At 35.1% G+C, this 22553-nt stretch overlaps 1 protein-coding gene across 1 annotated transcript in view; it reads right to left on the bottom strand.

The window, feature by feature from the left end:
- LOC145256495 (isoleucine--tRNA ligase, cytoplasmic-like) overlaps nucleotides 1-22553 on the bottom strand; it is a 146629-nt gene that overhangs the window by 98147 nt on the left and 25929 nt on the right. Inside the window, exons 2-3 of the mRNA XM_080115445.1 lie at nucleotides 7923-8049; nucleotides 1939-2095 (exon numbers count right to left, since the gene is read on the bottom strand). Coding sequence (XP_079971571.1) covers nucleotides 1939-2095; nucleotides 7923-8041 — 276 coding nt within the window. The 5' untranslated portion in view covers nucleotides 8042-8049. The remainder of the gene's footprint in view (nucleotides 1-1938; nucleotides 2096-7922; nucleotides 8050-22553) is intronic.

The raw sequence follows: 22553 nt of genomic DNA, 5'->3' as shown, positions 1-22553 counted from the left end.
ACGAACACAGAAATTGTAGATATTAAGTATATTACTGAAACAAAGTTCTTCTGGCTTCTAATGTTTAAAAATACATCCTCCTTTAATTAAAATTCTATTTTCAAACTAACAAAAATTAAAAACTGTAAAAAATAATCTTGTCAAATTTTGGCTAAAGAATTAGATGGAGCAGTCTCCCCTGGTGTCCCCCTCCTTTTTGTAGCTGGAAATTACCAAGATGGCTGAATTGCAATCTGTCTCACTAAAATTTGATTTTTCTCCATAAATAAAAAAAATAAAAAAGTACAAAACTAATTGGTTGGTTGTTTTTGTTTTACGGCATATCAACCCTCTTCGGGTTATTTAATGCCGAATCCAAAGATTTTGAAGAAAAAATTTTTTAATAGAATATATTTGTTGTTTTTACGTCGGTTTCTATTTAACCCATAGTTGGGACCCTAACAGGCACTACCATTCCGGGTCAGAGTGGACCTGGGAGCAATGGTAATTAAAGGGTGGCTCCACACTCCCCAAAGCCCACAAGCTGGGGCCTCACCACTGGATATAGTTTAAGGTCATATCCAGGACACCCATTGAGGGACTTTTACCCTCTGCAGGGGGGCAGTCGGCGTATTCTAATGCCCCACTAACAGGGCCACAAAACTAATTGATCAAATTAAGCAATTTCTTAAAATTCATTCCATAACAGGTAAATACATTATAGAAGTTTTTCTTTATCTTCATTTTTTAATATCTTTGTAAACTGCACAAGTACCAAATTATATTATTTGAATTTTTTTAAATTACTGGGTTTACTTGGGATAACCTAGTTTCATGTACCTGATGAGGCTAGAATTAAGAAAAATTTTGGTTTCTCTACTCTTTATGAAACAAATATTTTTAAAAATGAAACTTAGCAACATCAATGTTAGTCATTCGATTTCCAGTTTTAAACATTTCGCTTTAACGAGACTTATGTATCTCTCTGGTGAAAGAACAAGCCAGAATTTTTCATAATTGCATGATAACCAGATGGACGAAACCCATGTGTAGTCGTTACACGTTAACACTCGAGACCTTTTTTTTTTTTTTTTTTTTTTTTTTTTTTTTTTTTACACAGTGGTCACCACTTATCAAGGCCCGGAAGCCACTCAGGGATAAGGGTTATTGCAAGTACAGTACGTTAGTGTGGAGATTTGATGAAGTGTTTACTTAAGGGGGCGGTTCATGTTGTATGCATATAGTCGCATGGAAAAAAAGACAAAGAAAGAATTTGACTTTTTTCAGTTTAAACAACAGACATTTATTTACAGGTACTTCCAGAATAACGCCTTGTCTCTTGCTCAAAAGTCTTCTTGTATTCCAATGTACTTAACAAGACTGCCATGTCAAACACTTAATACTTTGTCTTTGTCCGACCATGCTTAGGGCACATCTTTCCCTGTTGCTCTCAGCCCATATGTGTAACACATTGATTTCTGTCTTTTATAATGTCTTTCTTTCCTTATTGCTTGCTGTGATGTCACCTCACACATGGCTAAGCCATTTGCATACAGCTACTGCTGGCAGACACGTTGTTACACATGCCCAGTGGACACAGTAGTGTATATTAAATATAACAATTATATATAATTTTTTAAAAATTTTTAATAGGAAAGTTTGGCTACACATTTGCAGCTGGAAATCAACCAACTTCTTAGGCATCTAAATATTAAGAACTTGGTCTGAGGAAGCTGGAACACGTGGTGGAGCTAAAACATGTCTGCAAATGTGTAGTAAAAATGTTTGTATAAATTTTTTTATTATCAAATATTCTTATTATTATCATCATTATATATCATAAAGGGGGGACACATTCATGTACCTTGTTTTCTAACAACTTAAAAATAAAAAAACAACAAAAAAAATCAATATATATATTTATTTCCATCAGCAAATTTTAGAAACTGATGTACTTACAACTGGAAGTCCGTGGCAATCCCATCCAAATCGTCTTTCCACATAAAAACCATTCTGAGTTGCATATCGGGTAACAATATCTTTGATGGTTCCTGCAAGAATGTGACCATAATGGGGCAAACCAGTGGCAAATGGGGGTCCGTCATAAAATGTATATCTGGAAAACAATGGAAGAAAACAATTAGTCTCAGTTTCAAACATTAGATGAGTCACAGGCCATTAAGACATTTAGGACACAAGGACAATAGTCCGTTAAATACACAGTTAGAACTCACCCAGTTAGATAACGCACCCATATTATAACACTATGTAGATAAACTACCCTGGTTGATGACAAAGGGCCTACACAACCATTCTAGATGTCTTATCAAAGGGAGTTCATTTTGCAGCAGAAACACACTGTTCCATTAACGACAAAATGCTGTCATTAAACATTGAGGATACTAGTGGCATTTACCCTAGGTGGGTTGAATCTACTTCCTTCAGGGGAGGAACTGTCAAGAGAATTCATAAGCAGTCCTCCATTGCATTTATATCCCAGTCTGGAGAGATGACAACGTTAGGTTTTTACAGTTCTTGCATGGAGGTGTCAACGTCGTCCTACAAACAATGCCTGGTCCCCCATCTGGTACTGACCAAGCTCAGCATTGCTTAACTTCAGCTATCTAACAAGAAGCTGTGCGTCAATGTGATTATGCCATATATTGAGGATGCGACACAGGTAGTAGTGACCAATAGTTTTTAATCACTCGGCCAGGACTCACTGCTCTAACATAGGATATTATACTAAATTTTCAAGATTCTATGACAATTTTAAATGACTGAACAAAAAATGCCTGGAAACTTATTAAGGCACCTCGTATATATAATTATTATTTCAGGTAAGAAGACAGCAAAAAATTATGCCCGAGCAATAAAAATAAAGGATTTATTTATAAACACAAAGATTATTTTGAACATTTATTTATTTATTTATTTTTTCTAATTTTATACAAAATGGAAAAGTCTTTCTTGATTAGAAAATATAACTTTTCTTCTCAAATAAAAAAAAGTCATTTTCTTGCTTCTAAAGCTAAAAAAATTATTCCGGTTAGGAAGACCATTACAATGGCAAAAGTTTTAAATAAAGAATCAAATAATGTACGGAAGATAAATCTTTGCAGTTTAAAATATTTACTTCCTTACATTATTTTAATTATTATCAAACATGTTTGTTTTTTTTTACATCTTTTATTCTCTTCGATTTAAAAATGTGCAACCAATAAATCCCTGGCAACACCGGATAGCTACAACTAAGTTCTAATAAATAGTTTGCACTGTTCAAGACAAAGATCAATCATTCCGAACTTCCAATTTCAAAAATCTTGCTCTGGCTACTCTTCTTGCCTTGGCAGCTTGTACTTCCACATGTGTTATTTTTATCGATGAACATAATTGGCTTGCTTCCCGCAAACAAGATGTTCCACTGAATCCAATGTACTTAGAAAAGTCAGCGAATTAGTAAACTTGCCACACCCAATCTTTCCACCACCCTGCTTCCTAATCACCAAGGAAAGAAGTCTTTGCCAAATTCCCAACCCACCTCGCCAGAGGTCAGAAAAAGCAGCCACTAAAGTCAATAACTGTAGTAGATTTATAATCTTTTAAACCAATGAATTTCAGGTAAAAAGATTATGTACTTACATGTTATGTCAAAATTAGCATAAATTAAAAACATTATGAAAAATGATCCAGCGAAAACAGTAATTGGAAATAAAAACAGAATTTACCAATTTATCAAGTTTTATCGCATGTTTTAAGGTGGAACGGTTGTGCTACCAATTCAGTATGATAAACTGATTTATCTCCCTTGAGTTAAATTAAGAATCCACCATTTTTAAACAGAACGTAATTGAAGATGAATTTTTTGTTAAAAATACATCTAGCACATCTACTGGACTATTTTTCGTAATTTTTTAAAGTTATACTAATCTTCACATGACATGTAAGTGCGTAATAATGTTTTTACCTGAAATGCGTTGGCTTAAAACATCACCAATCCACACAAGCACCTTGCTATCATTTGGTGATTGCAGAAAGTTTACACACAAGAATTATTCATTTCCACTGAAGTCATGAGGAGAGAAAGAATCAATCGTTTTAATTTTTAACTAAAATTAAAACAGAGAAGTGCCTATTTACTTGCTTCCCCCACGAGGTCAGAGTTAAACACAAGGTTGTTTTTTAATGTAGAGAAAATCTCAAAAAAAAAAAAAATAAAATAAAATAAAAATAAACAAGCACTCAGATCTTGACAAAAATAAAAAATGCCTCGGTTTAGAAGGATTTTTTTCTCACTGACTGAGAACAAAAAAGATGAAAGGTAGGATCAAAAAATATACTACACTTTGTTTCTAGCTAAAAAGCCCACAGCCAAGAAGTCAAGGGTTAGAGTTGAAGCAAATTTATTGGAGTCTGAACCTTTATAATTTCATAAATTGCAGTTAGACTTGAGTGTTTGGGTTGCTGACATGACAACCTCGTTTTCATGTTCATTATTTTTATGGCATGTCAACAGTCGTTAGATCATTTTAGCAGTTAGTGGAATCATCAGAAACGCAAATTACAGTCGAGACAGTCATTATCAAAAATCTTGAGCTTTCACCAATCCACCACTGGCAATGTCAGGAAGACTCTTTGTTGATATTCTTTTTTTACTTTTTTTTTTTTTACCCCAAACAAAGCAAATTGCCACTTGGAATATACATTCTAGAAGTGTAAGCCATTTTGAGTTTCAGAACAGTTTCAGATGGTTCGCTGTTACACACAAGTCCTGGAAGGTGACTTGTTTGTAGTAGACAGTTCCACAGAACAAACTATTCTTACAGTGTCGAAACCCGGGAAAAGAACATGTGAAATTGCTCCAGAAAAGGTTTAATATTTATGAAGCAATTCTGGTTTCTGATTGGTTGGTAGCAGAACGTGAATTAATTTGATTCGTCAGTTCTTAGCAGCATCGTTTATAAATAGAATCGTCCGACTGTGTGGGATCATACCCCATTAAAAACACCAAAATATTGCAACAGGCTACTATTTGGGATCATATCTACAGGAATATTATGTTGGGAGTTGAGCAGCGAGATGTCTGTTTACATTACATTTAAACTTCTGCAGTTTAATAATCAGGGAAACAATAAACAGGGAGGGAATTACAAAGTCTAGTAATCTGTAAGAAGAAACTATTAGAGTAAATGACTTTCCAGCATCTAGGGGTAGGATTTTGCTGCTTGTCGGATTAGTCTGGAATATATACGCCGAGGGGACACAAGCGGCACAAGTTCATCAGAGCACATTCCATTCAAATACTTATAAAACAGGCACAGGGATAAAATATTGCAGTGATGGAACAGAGGTTGGAACTTGGCTGATAATGTGGGACTTATTAGATTTGAGACTCTTTTTGGACCGTGTCTAAGAGGGAGAGACTTGCGGTAGATACAGCATCCCATATGTGACAATGCTTCATGCGTGAACGAATAGTTGCTTTGTAAAGATATAGGATGCTCTCTTGTGAGAGTAATTTTCTAGCATAGTAAAGGGAGCCCACCTTCTTCGCAGCAACCTTGGTAATGTCCTCAATATATTTGTTCCAATATATGTTGCCTGTGAATATTAAGCCGATAAGTTTGCAAGGTGCTCTCAGGTAGGATGCTATTTGTCATGGCAATCAGTGGTTGAGAAGATTTTTTGTAGTTGTTAAAGGAAAAACGCTTAGTCTTAGTATTTAATATTACCATCCATTTACGGGCCCCATTCTGCTACAAGTCGTTTCCTGGGGTTTCAGCAATTGCTTTGAATACATGTACATTCGTTTTGCCTTCATGTCTATTATAGACATGTTGGATGCTGTAATGCGAGTTTAGAGAAAGGTATTAATTCATACTTAGAGATCATCACCATCATCATTGGTAAAACAGCTTTTTTTTATATCTAGCCATTATCATCAGGTTAATGTCCGTTTAACATGCTAGCATACGTTAGATATACGTTGACACACAAGTTCTTGTCAGATCACCAAAGTTAAGCAACGTTGAGCCTGATCAGTACCAGATGGGTGACCATTTGGGAATACTAGGTGCTGTACGCAGAAGGACATCAACACCACCATAAAAGAACTGCAAAAACCTAACGTCGTCATTGCTCCTAACATGAATAGATAGGCGACTGGGGGCCACTTGTGAATTTAATATTCCCTTGATACTTCCTCTATTGGAAGAAACCGGTTCGCAACCAGCCTGGGATGAATGCTATAAAAAAAAAAAAAAAAAAAAAAAAGGAATACATCGGATGCGTTTTAAAATTTTAAAAATTAATTTTTAAACTAATCTAACTCTGGCTAGGCATTTATTCAGCCTCTTTCAAGTCCATGCTTATCACTTCATCACGTGCTTTCCTTGGCCTTCCTCTGAAAACTGGACCTGCTATCTCAACTGCTCTACATCATCTAATCCAAGAACACATTTCTCTATACTGTCCAGATTTAATCTTCCTCTGAGCTCATCAGATTAAGTTTGGCTTTAAGACTCATATTATATATACAGCATATCATTCACAAATCACTTCTCTCCATGCAACGCATGTCCTCAACTCTCACTAATCTGGTTTCACCTCCATACATCAACACACTACATACACATGCATTAGTCTACAAGGGTAATGCTCTGCTAGTTAGTAATGACAGAAAGTTTCATACCTAATCTTTGCAATCACACCAGCACCTGCTTTTCTCTGCGCTCCAATCATATCACCAAGATAACAAAATTTCTGAACAACCTCAATAACTTCACTATATAAATATACTAGCGGGGGTACCCAGCGTTGCCCGGGTTTTTAGAGGTGAGCGTGTGTGTGTGTGTGGGGGGGGGGTAAAATGATTACAAAGCGAAGTAATAACTCTGTTTAAATATTAGGTATTTTCTTTAGATTAGGTCCACCTCCACAAATTTTTTTTAAATGACGACTATTATAAGTTTTCGACTATGCTGAATATGGAAATCGCATTGAAATTTTGCAGAAAGAAGTAGTTATTGAGATATAAAAAGTTGCATTGTATTCTTTGGTGGCCATCTTTGTTACACGCGTAGATTTGTTTATGGCGCGTGCGAACAAGCGTAATACAGATGGCCACCAAAGAATACAATGCATAATACAACTTTTTATATCTCGATAACTACTTATTTCTGCAAAGTTTCAATGCGATTTCCGTATTCAACATAGTTGAAAACCTATAAGAGTCGTCATTTACAAGAAAATTGTGGAGGTGGACCTAATCTAAAAACTTATCAAATATTATATAAAACAAACAATGTTATAAAAAAAAAAAAAAACGAACAGTCCGGCGGTATCCGGGTGTTTGAAAAACCAAAAAAAGTTTGAGGGAGGGGAGGTTCGAACACGAATACTTGAGGCGAAAGCGAGTTTATGAATAAACTAAAAAGTGAATTAGGTCAAATATCAATCCCGCAGTCAAGTTTGTTTTGGTTTAGTTTCCCAACATGTCGGTCCCATAAAAAATAGGGGTGTCCATATGAAAGCAATTGTCTGATATAAGGTTTCCATCGCATTGATCAAAAGCTGATTGCTTTCTTGATGTTCCGGCGCGAAAGCCGAGAACACACTGTTCGTAATTAGTTTCACCTTATTTATACTAAAATGCAGGACAAACAGCGAAATAGCACGATTTTTATAAAAAATCGATGTAAATAAATCTAGACCCAACACGCGTTCCCAAATCCTAGGTATTATTATCTAGGGGGGTATATAAACACTTCTAAGCGATAGTATCCCCCCTCCCCCCCGGGAGCGTCAGCGAAAAAAGCCTTTTCGAGACATACATAAAATGATCACACACATTTTGCCTTTTATATATATAGATTTTCTTAAAAAAAAATTTAAAAAAAAAAAAATATATATATATATATATATATATATATATATATATTTACCTTGGTCTGCCTTCTGAGATTTTCAAAGAAGTCTGAAAAGCGTCGATATCATTCCAAAATTTAAGAATCTTTTCTTCCTCTTCAGGAAAGTTGATGTTCTCTGGAACCGGAGACGCCATAGGTTGAACTGAGAATAGAAAATAAGTAATTTTTTTTATGTAACTTAGTTCCAAAACAAAAAAAAAAAAATTAATGGGTTAGGGTTGTAATGAATGGATTTTTGGTCAAAGTACTGCTATCTCAAGTCAATTCCAGAAATAACTGAAGCAGTTCATAAGTTTAAAGCTAAAAAAAAAAAAAAAAATAGAAAATAATTTTTTAAGACAGGCAACATTAAAACTTAAAAGGTTATTATATTTTAGCCCTCAAAACATCCATATATAGAAAAGCAAAAATGTATGTATGTATGTATGTCCACGTTTTCTGTATGTCTGCAAAAGGCTTTTTTCACCGGGCTTCTCGGTTGGCTCACTCTTTAAAACTTTTTATATGCTGTCTAAATGATAATATGTATGAGTTACGAATGGGGGTCGCGTGTGTATTTAATTTGCCCGACTTTCACGCGCTATTTTTTCCAGATTTTTCAATTGCCACGTGTTTCTTTCGCTTTTCAGTATAAAAAAAAGGTGAAACTGGATTCGAATCGGCAGTTTCCTGGCCCACTCCGGAAAGTGATGTAAACGTTTGATCAATGTCGGCTTTTCACCTTCATATCAGATAATTGCTTTCGTCTGAACACTCCCCTAATAAATGGGGGAGCTGGTTTTCCCCAAAGTTGGGTAAAAACAAACAAACCGGATTTCTGACCTCATTAAAGCTGAAAATATTAACTGTGGAATAGCGATTGCTTATGTCATTGTAACGCTCCCTGGCCTCAAGGCTCCGAGTTCAAGCGTACCTGCCACCCCTCCCCTTTTTTTCTTTTATACCTATAAAAGATTTTTTTTTTTGGTTTTATATTTTTAAGTTTAACATCGTTTTTTTTTAATATTTAAATAGGGTTAAGTTTCATTTTTGTTCTGCTTTACCCCCTCCCCACACACACACCCGGGTAATGTCGGGTACCCCCGCTAGTTAAAGTTGAAAAAATTCAAAAAAAAAAAAAAAAAAAAAAAAAAAATGGTAGCTTTAAAGTCATAAACTGCTTTAGCCATTTCTAGAACTGATTCTGAATTCTGTCAAAGTAACAAACTCCCTGATCCATTAGAATTTACTGATATTCAGGTACTAAAAAAAAAAAAAAAAAAGAAAGCTAAAATAAAATATTTAAATTTGTATTTACCTTATATACTTCTGTATAAGTTGATGTGCATTTTAAGACCAAAAATTATGTCATTTTGGGTATTACCTGTGTAGAAGTCGATTGTAAATTCTAGATAAGTTAAATAGTCCGTCTCATGGCTCTTTCTTGCACAGAAATTTCCTTTTTAGTGTTTTTTTGTAAGAATTATTATAAATTGTTTTGCATCATCCGTAAGCAATAATACGTGCATTTACTCAACTGTGGTCTATTCGATTTTCACATAATATAGAACCAACCCGCGGCACACTTACATGCAACGAACGCAAATGTTGCTAATCAGACATTCTGATCGATGACATGCTGTAGATTCCAGGCGCAGTTACTCTTTTTAGACATAATTTATGTCATGTACGATAATAATGTAAACGTATACATTGCACGAGTAATAATGTGAATGCATGCATTAAGTGTCATTAAATGGTTTCATTAAACAGTTGTTAAATTGTTAAAACTTGTTGAACATAAGGGAGAACGACATACCGCAAACACTACATTTCCTAACATACTAAAAAACCCGTCACACATCATCACCGAATACATCATATCGAACTTAGGCCTATAGCCATGTCTAGAGTGTGAACATTGTGAGAGCTATTCCATTAAGCCTCCCACTGAAAAACCATGCATGTGCTTATATGCTGGCAAACACACTGCAGTGGGGTTCAGAAGGAGTGTGATTAATTACTAGAATTACCGGTATATACCGAGTGCACAAACAAAATGGCATTTTCTATGTTATGATCGAGCGCCGAGTCACTTTTTAACAACATTTTTAAAAACATTAGCCATGTATAAGTCGACCCCTTCCCCCGCAAAAAAAAAAAAAAAAAAAAAAAAAACTTAAAATTGTCTCCCAGAAATTCGACTTATACACAAGTACATATATTTCAATTTTCTAATAAAGATTATCTCCCCTTTTCTTCTATTTTATTCTAATATCAGGGATGAAAGTGGCCAATGGAGAAAAAAGCTGAAATAAAAATGAATTACCAAACCCACATTGAGATAAATAACAAAATGCGAGACATAAGGCTTCAGAGATTCAACAGAAAAAAGTTTTGCTTAAAAATAAAAAAATAAAATAAAAAAAATTAAATTAAAAAAAATTTTTTAAAAATTAAAAATTAAAAAAAAAAAATACTTCGAAGGATAAACAATTTGATATATTCATCCATGTCCGTTCCAAAATTTCAACACCAATCACAGTTATGTGTATGGTCATTTCTGAGACGATATGGATTTTTAGTCGCATGCAAGCGACTCTATAAGTCACTCTGTCGGTCCGTAACACTTTTGTGCTTGGCCTTTTTGGTTAAGATCAAAGGTCTGTTGTTAATAAATGCTGTTCTTAGCTTTTTAAGCTTTTCTTGGCCGAATGCCGGTCCGCACTTAGAGCGTTGCCGGGGACCAGTGTCCTCGAACAGTCTAGGAACAGGCTTTATCGGGAGCTAGTGGGGCGTAGCAAAAAGGAACCGCTAGTGAAATGGACGGGGATGTCGTTGGAGGAGGTCCGCTCCCAGTGGAGTTGGGCGCCGGGACAGGACTTTCTTACAAATTCGGAATTTTCCCTTACCTGGCGACTTGTCCAGAACGCACTGCCCCTCCTTGAGGAACTAAACCTTTACAATGAAGAAACCCGGATCTACTGCCTGCGCTGCGACGAAGACATGAGAGAAACTGTCGGTCATGCCTTTTTCCGCTGTAGCAGGCTCAAGACCCTCCTAGAGTACGTCAACGAGGTAGCGGCTCGCATCGATGCCAAGCGCTGGCTTGAACTCGACGAATCATATTTTGTGGAGAACATTGATCCGCCGTTGCCTAGGGAGAAAAGAATGGTTTTTCTAGCGATACTAGCAGTAGCGAGGATGGTCATATGGATCACACGCCTCAAGCGAGTCCGCGAAGGGATATCTGTTCCGGATCGGGATCTGATAGTCTACTTTAAGCATCTGCTTAAAGTAAAGATCAGATGCGATTGGAAGAGGTTGCCTCGAGTGGCCTTTGACAAGAGGTGGGTGCATAACGCTAGCTTGTGCATCCGACGAGGCGCCAAGTTTGAATTCGTGTTACCACCATAGGCATGGCACATGCGGTACTGGGTCCTACGGAGCCCATCCCGCTAGGTTAGACAAATAAAAAGTAAAGAGACTCTTGACTGGTGGTACAAATGAGATCCTGTCCCTCGATTTTTTGGTTTTTTGGCACTAGAGAACCTTCCGAGGCAACCCTACCACTACCCCCCCCATCTTTTTGTTTTATCATCTCCTGATCAACCCCTACTCGAAGGTCGCCACCTAATATATTCCCCCCTTTTGTTTTTAACAATCTATTTATTTTACTCCCAACACCCGATATGAAGTCTTCCCAATCCCCATTAGGGATCTCCCCGCTTGTTTTCGGTGCCCCGGAAAACAGTAGGCGATCTAACTACTTAGATTAGCTTAGGGAGGGACCTTACTAACAATGCACTAGGCAATTTTATTTTTTGTACATTTTTCCTATATTTTCCACTCCCCAACACGAACTATTTTTCTTCCAAATTCAAGAACTTTTTATTTTTTCCAATGAATTGAACTTTGTTCACACACACACACACATTTTAATATATATAAAAAAAAATTAAAAAAAAAAAAAAAAATGCGCACACACACACACACACACAGAAATTGTATATATATATATCCTTTTTGTAAAAACGCTGGGGTTTTCATTAGTTAGCTTTAGATTCCACAGAGTGAATGAGGTATTGTGGTAAATTTTGCCAGTCAAGAGTAAAGTCGCCACAGACGCCATTTTTACTTTAGTTACAAAGACCCTGCAACACTCCCCTCCCCAGATCTTATAGGGCCTTGTGCCTAAATTTGTTTTGTCTCTTGGAGAATTTACTTTTTTAAATGTTTTTATTTTATATTGGAATTTTTTTTAATTGTAATTTTTTCTTTAAACAAAATAAATTAAATATAAAGATCAAAGTGTAGTATCTGTTCCGGCAGATACTGCAAGCAAAACCATATGTGGGGGCAACCTCACATATAAGACCTTGGTCAATATAGGGGCAACCCTTCATACCAATTGTCACTATCCAGCCCCCCCCCCCGGGGGAGTCGGTCCCCATTTCCCCTTCACTCCTCACATCAAAAATCAGCCCTGTGCCTAATTTGCTCAGTAGAGGAATAAATAAATACCGCTTTTCTTGGACTTTTGGCCAAGATCAAAGTGTAGTGTCTGTTCTTACTACATGCTGTACTTATGTTTGTAACTTTTCCTTGGCCACATAACTAATTTAACGTTTCGAATTCCCTAAATCAAATAATTTTTGTGATATAAAGTGGGGGATCACTTTTCTTTATTAATTTAATGTAAAATGATCACCCACTTTACAACCAGTCAGTCTCAAAGCCATTCAAGTCATTCTCCAGATCATTCAAGTTGTTTTTGAAGGATTCCAGTTATTTTTTAAGCATTCAAGTCATTCTTAAGGTCAAAGTCATTCTAAGTCATTTACTTTTTATTTATTTAAGTCATTTCAGCCCATTTTTCGGTCATTTTAGTTTATCTTTAAGAATTTCATGTCAATCCTACATTCACGCATTCATTCATTAAACGAGAGCACGCGACTAATAGCTATCGGCCTTGTTATTGATACTACATCTCTTAATCAGTACAGGGTATAGGCACCAAAGCTTTTTTTTTTTTACATAGGCGTCACCACTTATCAAGGCCGATCGGCCACTCAAGGATAAGGGTTAAAGAGTGTAGAGTAGTCAAAAGGACAACATAGTAATCAAGCTTGGGTCAAATAAAACATCAAGCATTGTTCACCCCCAATTATTTATATTTGAGCACTTTTCTGTGTTAATAGCGTTTGTAAAAAAACAGATGTCACTAACTCATGGTTCATTGTCGTAGATCGCCTAAAAGAGCCAACCATGAAAAAAAATAAAAATGTAGTTTTGATGTCTATATGACTAGCGAGGGGTACCTGGCGTTGCCCGGGTGTTTTTCGGGGTATGTGAAAAAAACCCGAAAATGTGAAAAAAAATAAAAATGTAGTTTTGATGTCTATATGACTAGCGAGGGGTACCCGGCGTTGCCCGGGTGTTTTTCGGGGTATGTGAAAAAAAACTCCGAAAATGTGAAAAAAAAATTTTTTTTAAATGTAGTTTTGATTTCTATATGATGTGTTTATGCATCTGGATTTGCTGAAGAGCTGGGATTAAAAAAAAAAAAAAAAAAAAAAAACTGTTGGTGAATTTGCAATAAACTTATCTGAAAATCTTAGTTATAAGGAATAGAATAATGAGAGTGACAGGGAAGCTGGATGGGGTGCGTGAGAGATTAAAGAGGAGAAAGAAGAGGTAATTTGAAGGGGGGGGGGGATTGATCAGGGAGATGTTAATGGAGATGAACCGGAAGTCATTTCAGTAGCAGTTCACCATAAAAAAAAAAGGTAATAAATAATGAGAGACTAGAGGAAAAAGGCAGAAATAAAGAGAATTACAAACACAAAACAGAATAATGATTGAAAAATAAATGAAACGGATATTAAGATAGGGGCTGTTCAATGTTAATCAAGAAGAAAATGCTTTTGTCTAGCAGAAACCCCACAAAAAACTGCTACTTCAGCTGGAGTGTGTCAAACCACCATCTAAAACATTTATGTAGCTAAAGACTGCCCACGCTAACAAGCAAGATAATAACAGCATCAGAGATTTAGTAGCATATTAAACCACCTGTGACTCGTTGAGTCAGCATTTATCTTATATCTAGAAAAGTGAAAGTTTCTGTCTGTCTGTGTACATTTCCCTACACAATAACTCCGTCAACTTTCAGTCTACAGACTCGGAATTTGATATACAGAGTAGTGAGATTTGGGAAAATCTTTGTAATCCGTTTTCGGCCAGAAATTTGGCTGTTAAGGGGTCAAATTTCAACGATTTGACCTTTGAGAACTTTACCAAACTCCTCTGCCAATTTTGAGTCTAAACACTTGAAATTTTAAATATAGGTTCCTTGGACATGGATCTAATTTAATAACTTGGTTCGTTAGTTGTTTTTGTTTTACGGCATATCAACTCTTGTTAGATTATTTAATGCCGAATCCAGTGAGTTTGAAGAAAAAGTTTTTAATAGAATATTTTTTTTAAGTCGATTTCTATTTAACCACTAGTTAGGACCCTAACAGGTACCACCACTCCGGGTCAGAGTGGACCTGGGAGCAATGGCAATTAAGGGGTGGCTCTACACTCCCCAAAGCCCGCAAGCTGGGGACTCACCATCGGATATAGTTTAAGGTCATAATTTAATAACTTGATTTGAGCCCAAAACAATAAATGTTAAGGGGTCAAAATAGGGGTCAAAGTTGTAAAAAATTTGACCTCTGCGGTCTCTACCAAACTACTAAAGACAATTTCTGGTGTAAACATTTGAAATTTTACATAAAGGGTATTCAGAGATAGGGCAAGTTTTTTAATCAGTTTGGGTCGAAAATTTGAGCTAAAAATATATAAATCTATGTATGCATGTTTGCATGTCTGCCTAAAACTTTCGACAGAGATGACGGATTTTCAAAAGATCAGTATCGTTTTGAAGCTCGACCCTTTGAACGACAAATGCCAAAAAATTGGCTAAAAACATTAATTTCTTTATCCTCAACTGGGCACTTTTCTACAGGGAGGGGTTGCTTTTTTCGCCGATATTTTCGAAAGTCATCCCCTCTTTTCGATTGGCTAGCCTTAATTTAAACCTACGTCACTTCCGGTTTGGCGGTGGTCATAACAGCAAAGACGCCACGTTTTTTTTTCACATTCTTTTCCTCCTTCACGGTACAGGTTCAAGCCTGCCTTCCTACCACTTTTTCTTTTCTTTTTTTTTTTTTGCTCAACACACACCTCCAAACACCCGGGCAACGCCAGCTACCCATGCTAGTATGAAATAAAGTGAGATTTTATCCTCTTTGCTTGCCGCAAATAACAGAAGCTGTGTACAGAATTATGCTTTGTATGCAGATTTTTCAAGAACTTTCCAAGCCTTTTTTTAAAGTTTTTCAAGGCCTTCTTCAGACAAAATTCAAGTTTTCAAAAACAATTTGGGATGTTTTACAATCCAAAGTGATTCGAAAAAGTGGTAAAAAAAAAAAAAAAAAAAAAAAAAAAAATCAAATATACAACAAATAAATGTTACTATAGCGAATAAAAGTTACTTTGCAACCTACCTGCATCGTTTTTTTTTTGTGTTTTTTGAAATAGTTTTAAATGATTTTTATTTCATCTCAAATATTAACTCTACGGTTTTTAAATTTAGAATCAATATGGCTACCGTCTTGTTCATTGTTTACAACCGGGTCAGCCTCGTTTTAGGTTATCAACAATTGTTTTTTTTTTTTTTTTTGTGGGGACCGCACTACTATCCCCCCCCCCCCCCTAAAAAAAAGATTTATTTTGATTTTATTTTAATATTTCAACAAAAATTTTACTGGATATAATTTTCAAAGATTTTCAAGACATTTTCCTTATTTTCAAGGGTTTTTCAAAGTAATAATAGAAATAAGGCCTTTTCAAGGCAAAAGTCAAAATTCAATGACTTTTCAAGCAAGTGCGAACCCTGGATAAATGCAAAAAGAAAAAAAATTTTTTTTTTTTCAAATTCAATAACTTCTATATTTTATCCAATCACTTCGTTTCTCTTTGCTTAGTTATTGCAGCCCCAAAATAGGAGTTACTAAGCCTCACTCTTTCCCCTCAAGTCCTCATCCTTTGACTCAAAATAATCTTAACAAAAAAATGGTAGAAATCTATGGTTATTTTTCTGTATTACACTACCTCTCTGCTTATTTCATATTAACAGGAAAATCTGATGTTGCCCGGGATTGAATGATGATCGACAAATGTTTCACACTCCCATATTTTTATTGTCATCAAAATTGGTGAACTAACCCATTTTTCAATCATATCGATTGATTGATTGTTCTAGTTGGGGATCTATCGCGGTGTGCTTCCCCACACTAATTTAGTCCATAATAAATTGTAGTTTACACTGCACAGTAGAGAACCTACCGTTGATTTTATAAAATTATTTTTATATATAATGATTTGAATTAAAGTTTAAAATGAAAAACTCAAACATCATGGTTCAGTTGTGCTCTAAACAGAAACATTCATTCCAAACGCACTCCTATCATATCAAAGAACCTACTATTGATTTTATATACCAGGCCTTTCTGCTTGTGCAATAATAAAACTTCTTAAATGCACTTGTGATGTTAGGCTGTATAAGGTGTTTACTTTGGTCAAAATCGCCTGTTCCTTCTTTTATAGGATTTTTTTTCAATTATCAATACTTACCAAAGACATTCCAATAAAAACCTATTTAAGAACACTGCCAGATACATAAAATACATTTGTGTGAACTTTCATAAAAATCAGCCCAGACATCTCAGAGCCAATAGAGAACGAACTTACACACAAATTTCCTTTATTTGTAATCGTAGATAATCAGTAGAGCTATGACAACAGAATATTCTTATTGTTTTGACTCCCAAGTATATATCCGATACAGTTAAATACAGTTAATCGACCGAGAACCACATAACTTTATATAAAAGCATATAAGATATCAACAGATACACACTGGAGTCAAAACAATGAAAAGAAATGCTGTTGTCCTAGCCCCTAATAATCAGCAATGATACAGATAATAAAGACTTTCTAAAGTAATGTTTTCTTCCCAATGACATTTTTAGAATATACATAAAACGTTCCCTACAATTCTTTGTTTTAAACTCATACTTAATAACCAGTACATACTATTTTGTATTTTTGGTTGTTACACATAAGTATTTCAGTCCTTAATCTACTCAATGAAAACAAGAGAAACGATGCATATTCATTATAGTGGTAGCTAATTGTTTTGGACGTGAACATTCTTCATGTACTGATCTGAGCAAGCAAATAGTTCGTAGCAGTCAATTGTCATAGAAACTAGATTTTGTGACACCATCATATAGCACAAGTAGATTAGTTGCCATTGAAACGTATATTAATTCGACCATGTTAATTCTTAGTTATGACATAATAAAAACGTTTCAAGGTTTATTTTTATTTTAATTGAATTTATATTTTCATCATTATCACAATCCAAGCTTGATTTTTAGCACAAAATGTTACACTTCAAATTAAATACTTTTCTTCTGAAAAAAAAAAAAAAAAAAAAAAAAAATTGAAAAATTACTTTATTTACATATTTTATTCCTATAAAATAGTAACTTCCTTCCAGTGTTTGTGTATAAACTTAATACAAAAACATCCTTGCCTCTATATTCATCTCAGCAAAAAAAAAAAAAAAAATGCCATTCCCTTATGAAATCATACAAGTGTTTAAATGTTTTAATTATTAAATTGAAAATAACCAAGTACATTTTTGAACAGGATGCCAAAAATAATCTCTCGACTAATTTCTAGAGAGGAAGAGACATAAATGAAAGCGATAGACCCAAGTCAAAATAAGCGGAGGATTGGGGGGGGGAGGCAAGCAACATACAGTGAGAGAGGGCGAACATGATAGATACTCAAGAGAGATAGGTGACCTGCTGAGTTAATTGCAAATTACAAGTAATTAGAGCAATTAAAAACGAAAGTGTTTTCAAACATAACTCAATCCTGAAACTAAAGCATATTTTAGCATGTAATTTGAGCGATTAAACTATATTTAAAAAAAAAAAAAAAAAAATGTTGATTAACTCAGCTTTAGTATGATAGACATATTTCAAGAACGAAATCTTTAACCTCCTTGTGTTGAGAAAAACAAAAAATATTCAAGGAATGTCAAATCGATTTCTATAAGAAATCAATCAATAATGAAAACAAATCAATAAAACAAATAGCGAATTATTTTTAGATGCAACTTTTAATCTTTACTAGTTTTATTCATTGGACCATCTCTCAGGCTTCGGACTGAAATATTTTCATCACTAAACGAATCTTATTTTACATAGTGGTCAGGTTTAGTCAGCTTCCTTAAAAACAAGTACAGCATTTCTGACCACCGCAACCCTAAAATCCAACCTCTCCTCAGCCTGACATGGCAGTGCCAACATGAGATTATCAAAGCTATATCATTTTGAACTTTTATTCCTGGTAGTGCCACCCTAGTGGGGTTGGTCAGTGATATTTGAACTGCAACCTGGCCAAAGGGTCTCTGGTGAGAATCGAGGAGGTGACTGTTCCAGAAAGCAGTGACCTCGGATCATTATGTGTTTGTATCTGTAGAGAATCCACAGCAAACAGGACGTTTGTTAGGGCAAGGCGAGGCAAAATATCAAAAGAAGCACTAAATGGGGTCAAAAATGGATGGGCACATTTACTGCTACTAAGACAAAGCTCCTTTCCTTTAAAAAATTATAAGAAACATTTTCCAACCATCAATTATCATTGATAACAGTTCTTGAGAGCACAAGATTTCAACTCCTTGGCCTGAAATGGTCAAGTAACATGACACGGAATAAGTACATAGAAGATGCAACAAAATATGTCACAAAGAAGGTAAACTCCCTCTACCAAGCTAGAAAACTCATCACACTTGCTAGTATCCTATTTATCTATACAAAGTTACCATTTATCCATGCACGGCATATTGTTGTCACATTTGGGCTAGTGTATCAACCATTAGTCTCTCCTACTTATTAAATTCTATGAGACGGCATATTTACTTCAATATGATGTAAAACACAAGGTCTGGTATGGTTACTAGGATATCGTGTCAGTATTCCCTGATAGGGGTGCCTTAGGCAATTAGTAATAAACTCATCCCTTCTCAAAGAATTAATTCTATAATACAACATATATTTGAAATACCATATATATATATATAGTAAACTAAAAATACTCACAAACACCGTTTAGACCTTCTTGAGTTGCATATTTATTTTATAAGCAATTTTTATTACGTTAATATACGGTTCTAATTTTGCGTTGCCATATTTTCTTATATGTGAAATACTTTCATTAATAAAAAAACGTTTGATGATACTGAAATTGAGTAGATATGAATTAATCTCAGAAATAAATCAAAGAAAAATTTTTTATATAGATTTTGGACTCCTATAAAAGATGGAAATTCCCATAGTCGACCAGAACTTAGGCATTTTGGGACCAGTTCAATTTTCAATTTTGTAAATCCTCTCTATCTGGCCCAAAATATACCCCTATTTTCTGAGATGCAACCATAAATCGTACTCTACATGAATCCTCTCTATCTGGCCCAAAATATACCCCTATTTTCTGAGATGCAACCATAAATCGTACTCTACATGAATCCTCTCTATCTGGCCCAAAATATACCCCTATTTTCTGAGATGCAACCATAAATCGTACTCTACATGAATCCTCTCTATCTGGCCCAAAATATACCCCTATTTTCTGAGATGCAACCATAAATCGTACTCTACATGAATCCTCTCTATCTGGCCCAAAATATACCCCTATTTTCTGAGATGCAACCATAAATCGTACTCTACATGAATCCTCTCTATCTGGCCCAAAATATACCCCTATTTTCTGAGATGCAACCATAAATCGTACTCTACATGAATCCTCTCTATCTGGCCCAAAATATACCCCTATTTTCTGAGATGCAACCATAAATCGTACTCTACATGAATCCTCTCTATCTGGCCCAAAATATACCCCTATTTTCTGAGATGCAACCATAAATCGTACTTTACATGAATCCTCTCTATCTGGCCCAAAATATACCCCTATTTTCTGAGATGCAACCATAAATCGTACTCTACATGAATCCTCGACGTAACTTTATGCTCGAACATTCTCTATCGAGGTAGTTAAAGCCAACAAAAACAAAAGCATTGTTAAATTAAAAAAATAGATAAATAAAAATACAGAACCGAAGATGCCACCCCTACCCCCCAACACTTCCCCTTTAGTACTCGGCATAAACCAGTTAGGACGACTAGTTCTTCCCTCATCCTCGATATGAACTCAAGACCGCACGGTCAAACTCTTCCAAAGCTAAGTTATGCCACTTTCTATCTATAATTTAGAAATCCACCTGTCTTGATATCGCAAAAACTTATGTATTGCAGACATTATTTTCTATTAATTTATTTTTTTTTTTCCAGGTTTGACTAAATTTCTGAGCATTTCAATTGCTCTTATTTTTCTTTTGGCTCTTTTTTTTTTCTACAAATTATAGCTGCACTATTAACTAAACACTAAAAAATGCTTTTTCTCAGCAGTATGCATTATTTCTTAACCAGTCTAAACTTAGTACCTAAAGTACCTAAGTCAAATTGTTCTACTCTAAACCAGCTTTTAAACGGGTTCTTCCAAACTAAATTAATACAAAAAAAAAAAAAAAAAAAAAAACTCGCAAATTGAAAGTTCCAACTTCCATTACGGTATCTTATAAAGGTAAAGCTCGAATGCTCAAATCATTCTCTATCGAGGTTAGATAAAGCACAAAAAAAAATAATAAAAAATAAATATTCACGCATAATTATGTGAAGGAAGATTATTTTCAAATATTCTCCTAAACTGGGAACAGAGTAACGGACTTATATTAAGTAGATATTAATAAAGCCTTACATTTTTATTTATTTTTTAATTTTTTTTTTTTAAATGGAGAGTAGATAATACACTGTGGTTGTGTTACCGGCAGCTCCAGTAACTCTCGCTTCTCCTTTTTTGTCCCTCAGTCCTCATTCCCAATGAGTGATTTTTCTGACAAAGGGTGAAGAAAAAGCTGCTTTCCAGGTCGGTAATACTTCGTGAACAGTAGCCTGAGATGTCGAAAATTTTTCTGTTTCTATGTCTATCCTTGTGGCCACATCACTAGTAAGGGTGCTGGAGGTAAACGTTTCATCTGGGCTGACGTTACCCGCTTGATAGCCAGGGACCCGAACCTTGGCTGTTATCATCTTGTTTTTTGTTTTTTGACTACTAAAAAACATAATTCTACCTTAAGTACAAATAAGTTAAACGCATGTACTGAGTACATTCTGTTGTTTTTTAACGCTTTTAGTGCATGTGTACTAAAAGCATTAAAAACAGCAAAATAGTATTGTTTAAAAATCAAATTTGAAAAACTTGAAAATAATTTTTTTAAATTGACGAACTCAGAATAAAAAATGACTAGTCTAGTAAGACGGTTTTCTATTTTTAAGAGAATACTTTACATGACGCGCTTAGTGACCGTTTTTCTGTAAGCGGATTTGATTTCTATAAAAAGATAACATTTTAAAGAAAATTCTGCGCAATTAATAATTATCAAATATTTACATATTATACATGAAAATAATTCTGAAACTATTATCTATATGAAAATGGATGATATATACCGATTTATCTTATCAATTTTGAAATATCTTCGTCTGGGCTTGACCTTTACTCCTGATCTTAAATGGAACACGCACATCAAATCTGTTGCTAAGGCCGCTGGAAAAATGGTGGGATCCTTCTATCGATCCAGTAGATATCTCACTGCTGATGCAATTCTGTATATAAGAGCCAGGTACGTCCAAGGATGGAGTACTGTTGCCACATCTGGGCAGGAACTGCTAGAAAGAACTTGTCCTGCCTTGATAGAGTTTAAAATAAACTTTGTAGCCTCGTAGGAGATGTCCTGTTCTCTTCCCTGCAACCTCTATCTCACAAAAGAGAGTTTGCGAGTTTGCTTTATCGTTATTTTCATGGCAAGTGCTCGACTGAGTTTCAATCTATGATCTCCCCCCCCTCGCTAAACTTTCACAAAAAACACTCATCTAGCTGAAAACACTATCAATAATCCCCCCTCACTTTTTATCTGTGCCTAAACCTAAACGTAGATTCCATGAACAAAGCTTCTTTCTTAGAACTGCGTGCCTGTGGAACTGTCTTCAGTTTTCCTGCTTTCCAGCTGACTCCAATCTGATTGTATTCAAGTCCGACGTCGTTCCACTTAAGTTAACAAATTTACCAAATTTCTATTACTGACGACTACTATATTGTCCAATTGACTACTGTACACTCTTAACCCTTATCCTCGAGTGGTCTCTGAGCCTTGATAAGTGATGATGCCTATGTAAAAAAAAAAAAAAAAATCTATTGGTCTGTCGCATTTTAGTTTGAAAGTCAATTTCATTGTTAAGCGCCCAGATTGAATGAACACGTCTTAAGACTGGATTTATTCTTGTTTAGCGAAGAATTTATTTAAAGAACGAAAGCTTAAACATCTTTGGATTCAGCAAAACTAAAAATATTCTTTGAATTTCCAAAGTCATAGTCAATACAAAATCAATACGATAACAAGTGTGCAACTGGAAATTATTTTTAAAC

Source organism: Euprymna scolopes, chromosome 32, assembly GCF_053919585.1.
Source record: "Euprymna scolopes isolate OS-2025 chromosome 32, ASM5391958v1, whole genome shotgun sequence".
Taxonomy (NCBI): Eukaryota; Metazoa; Mollusca; class Cephalopoda; order Sepiida; family Sepiolidae; genus Euprymna; species Euprymna scolopes.
The sequence above is the reverse complement of the archived record's forward strand: the minus strand, read 5'-3'. Positions and strand labels throughout refer to the sequence as shown.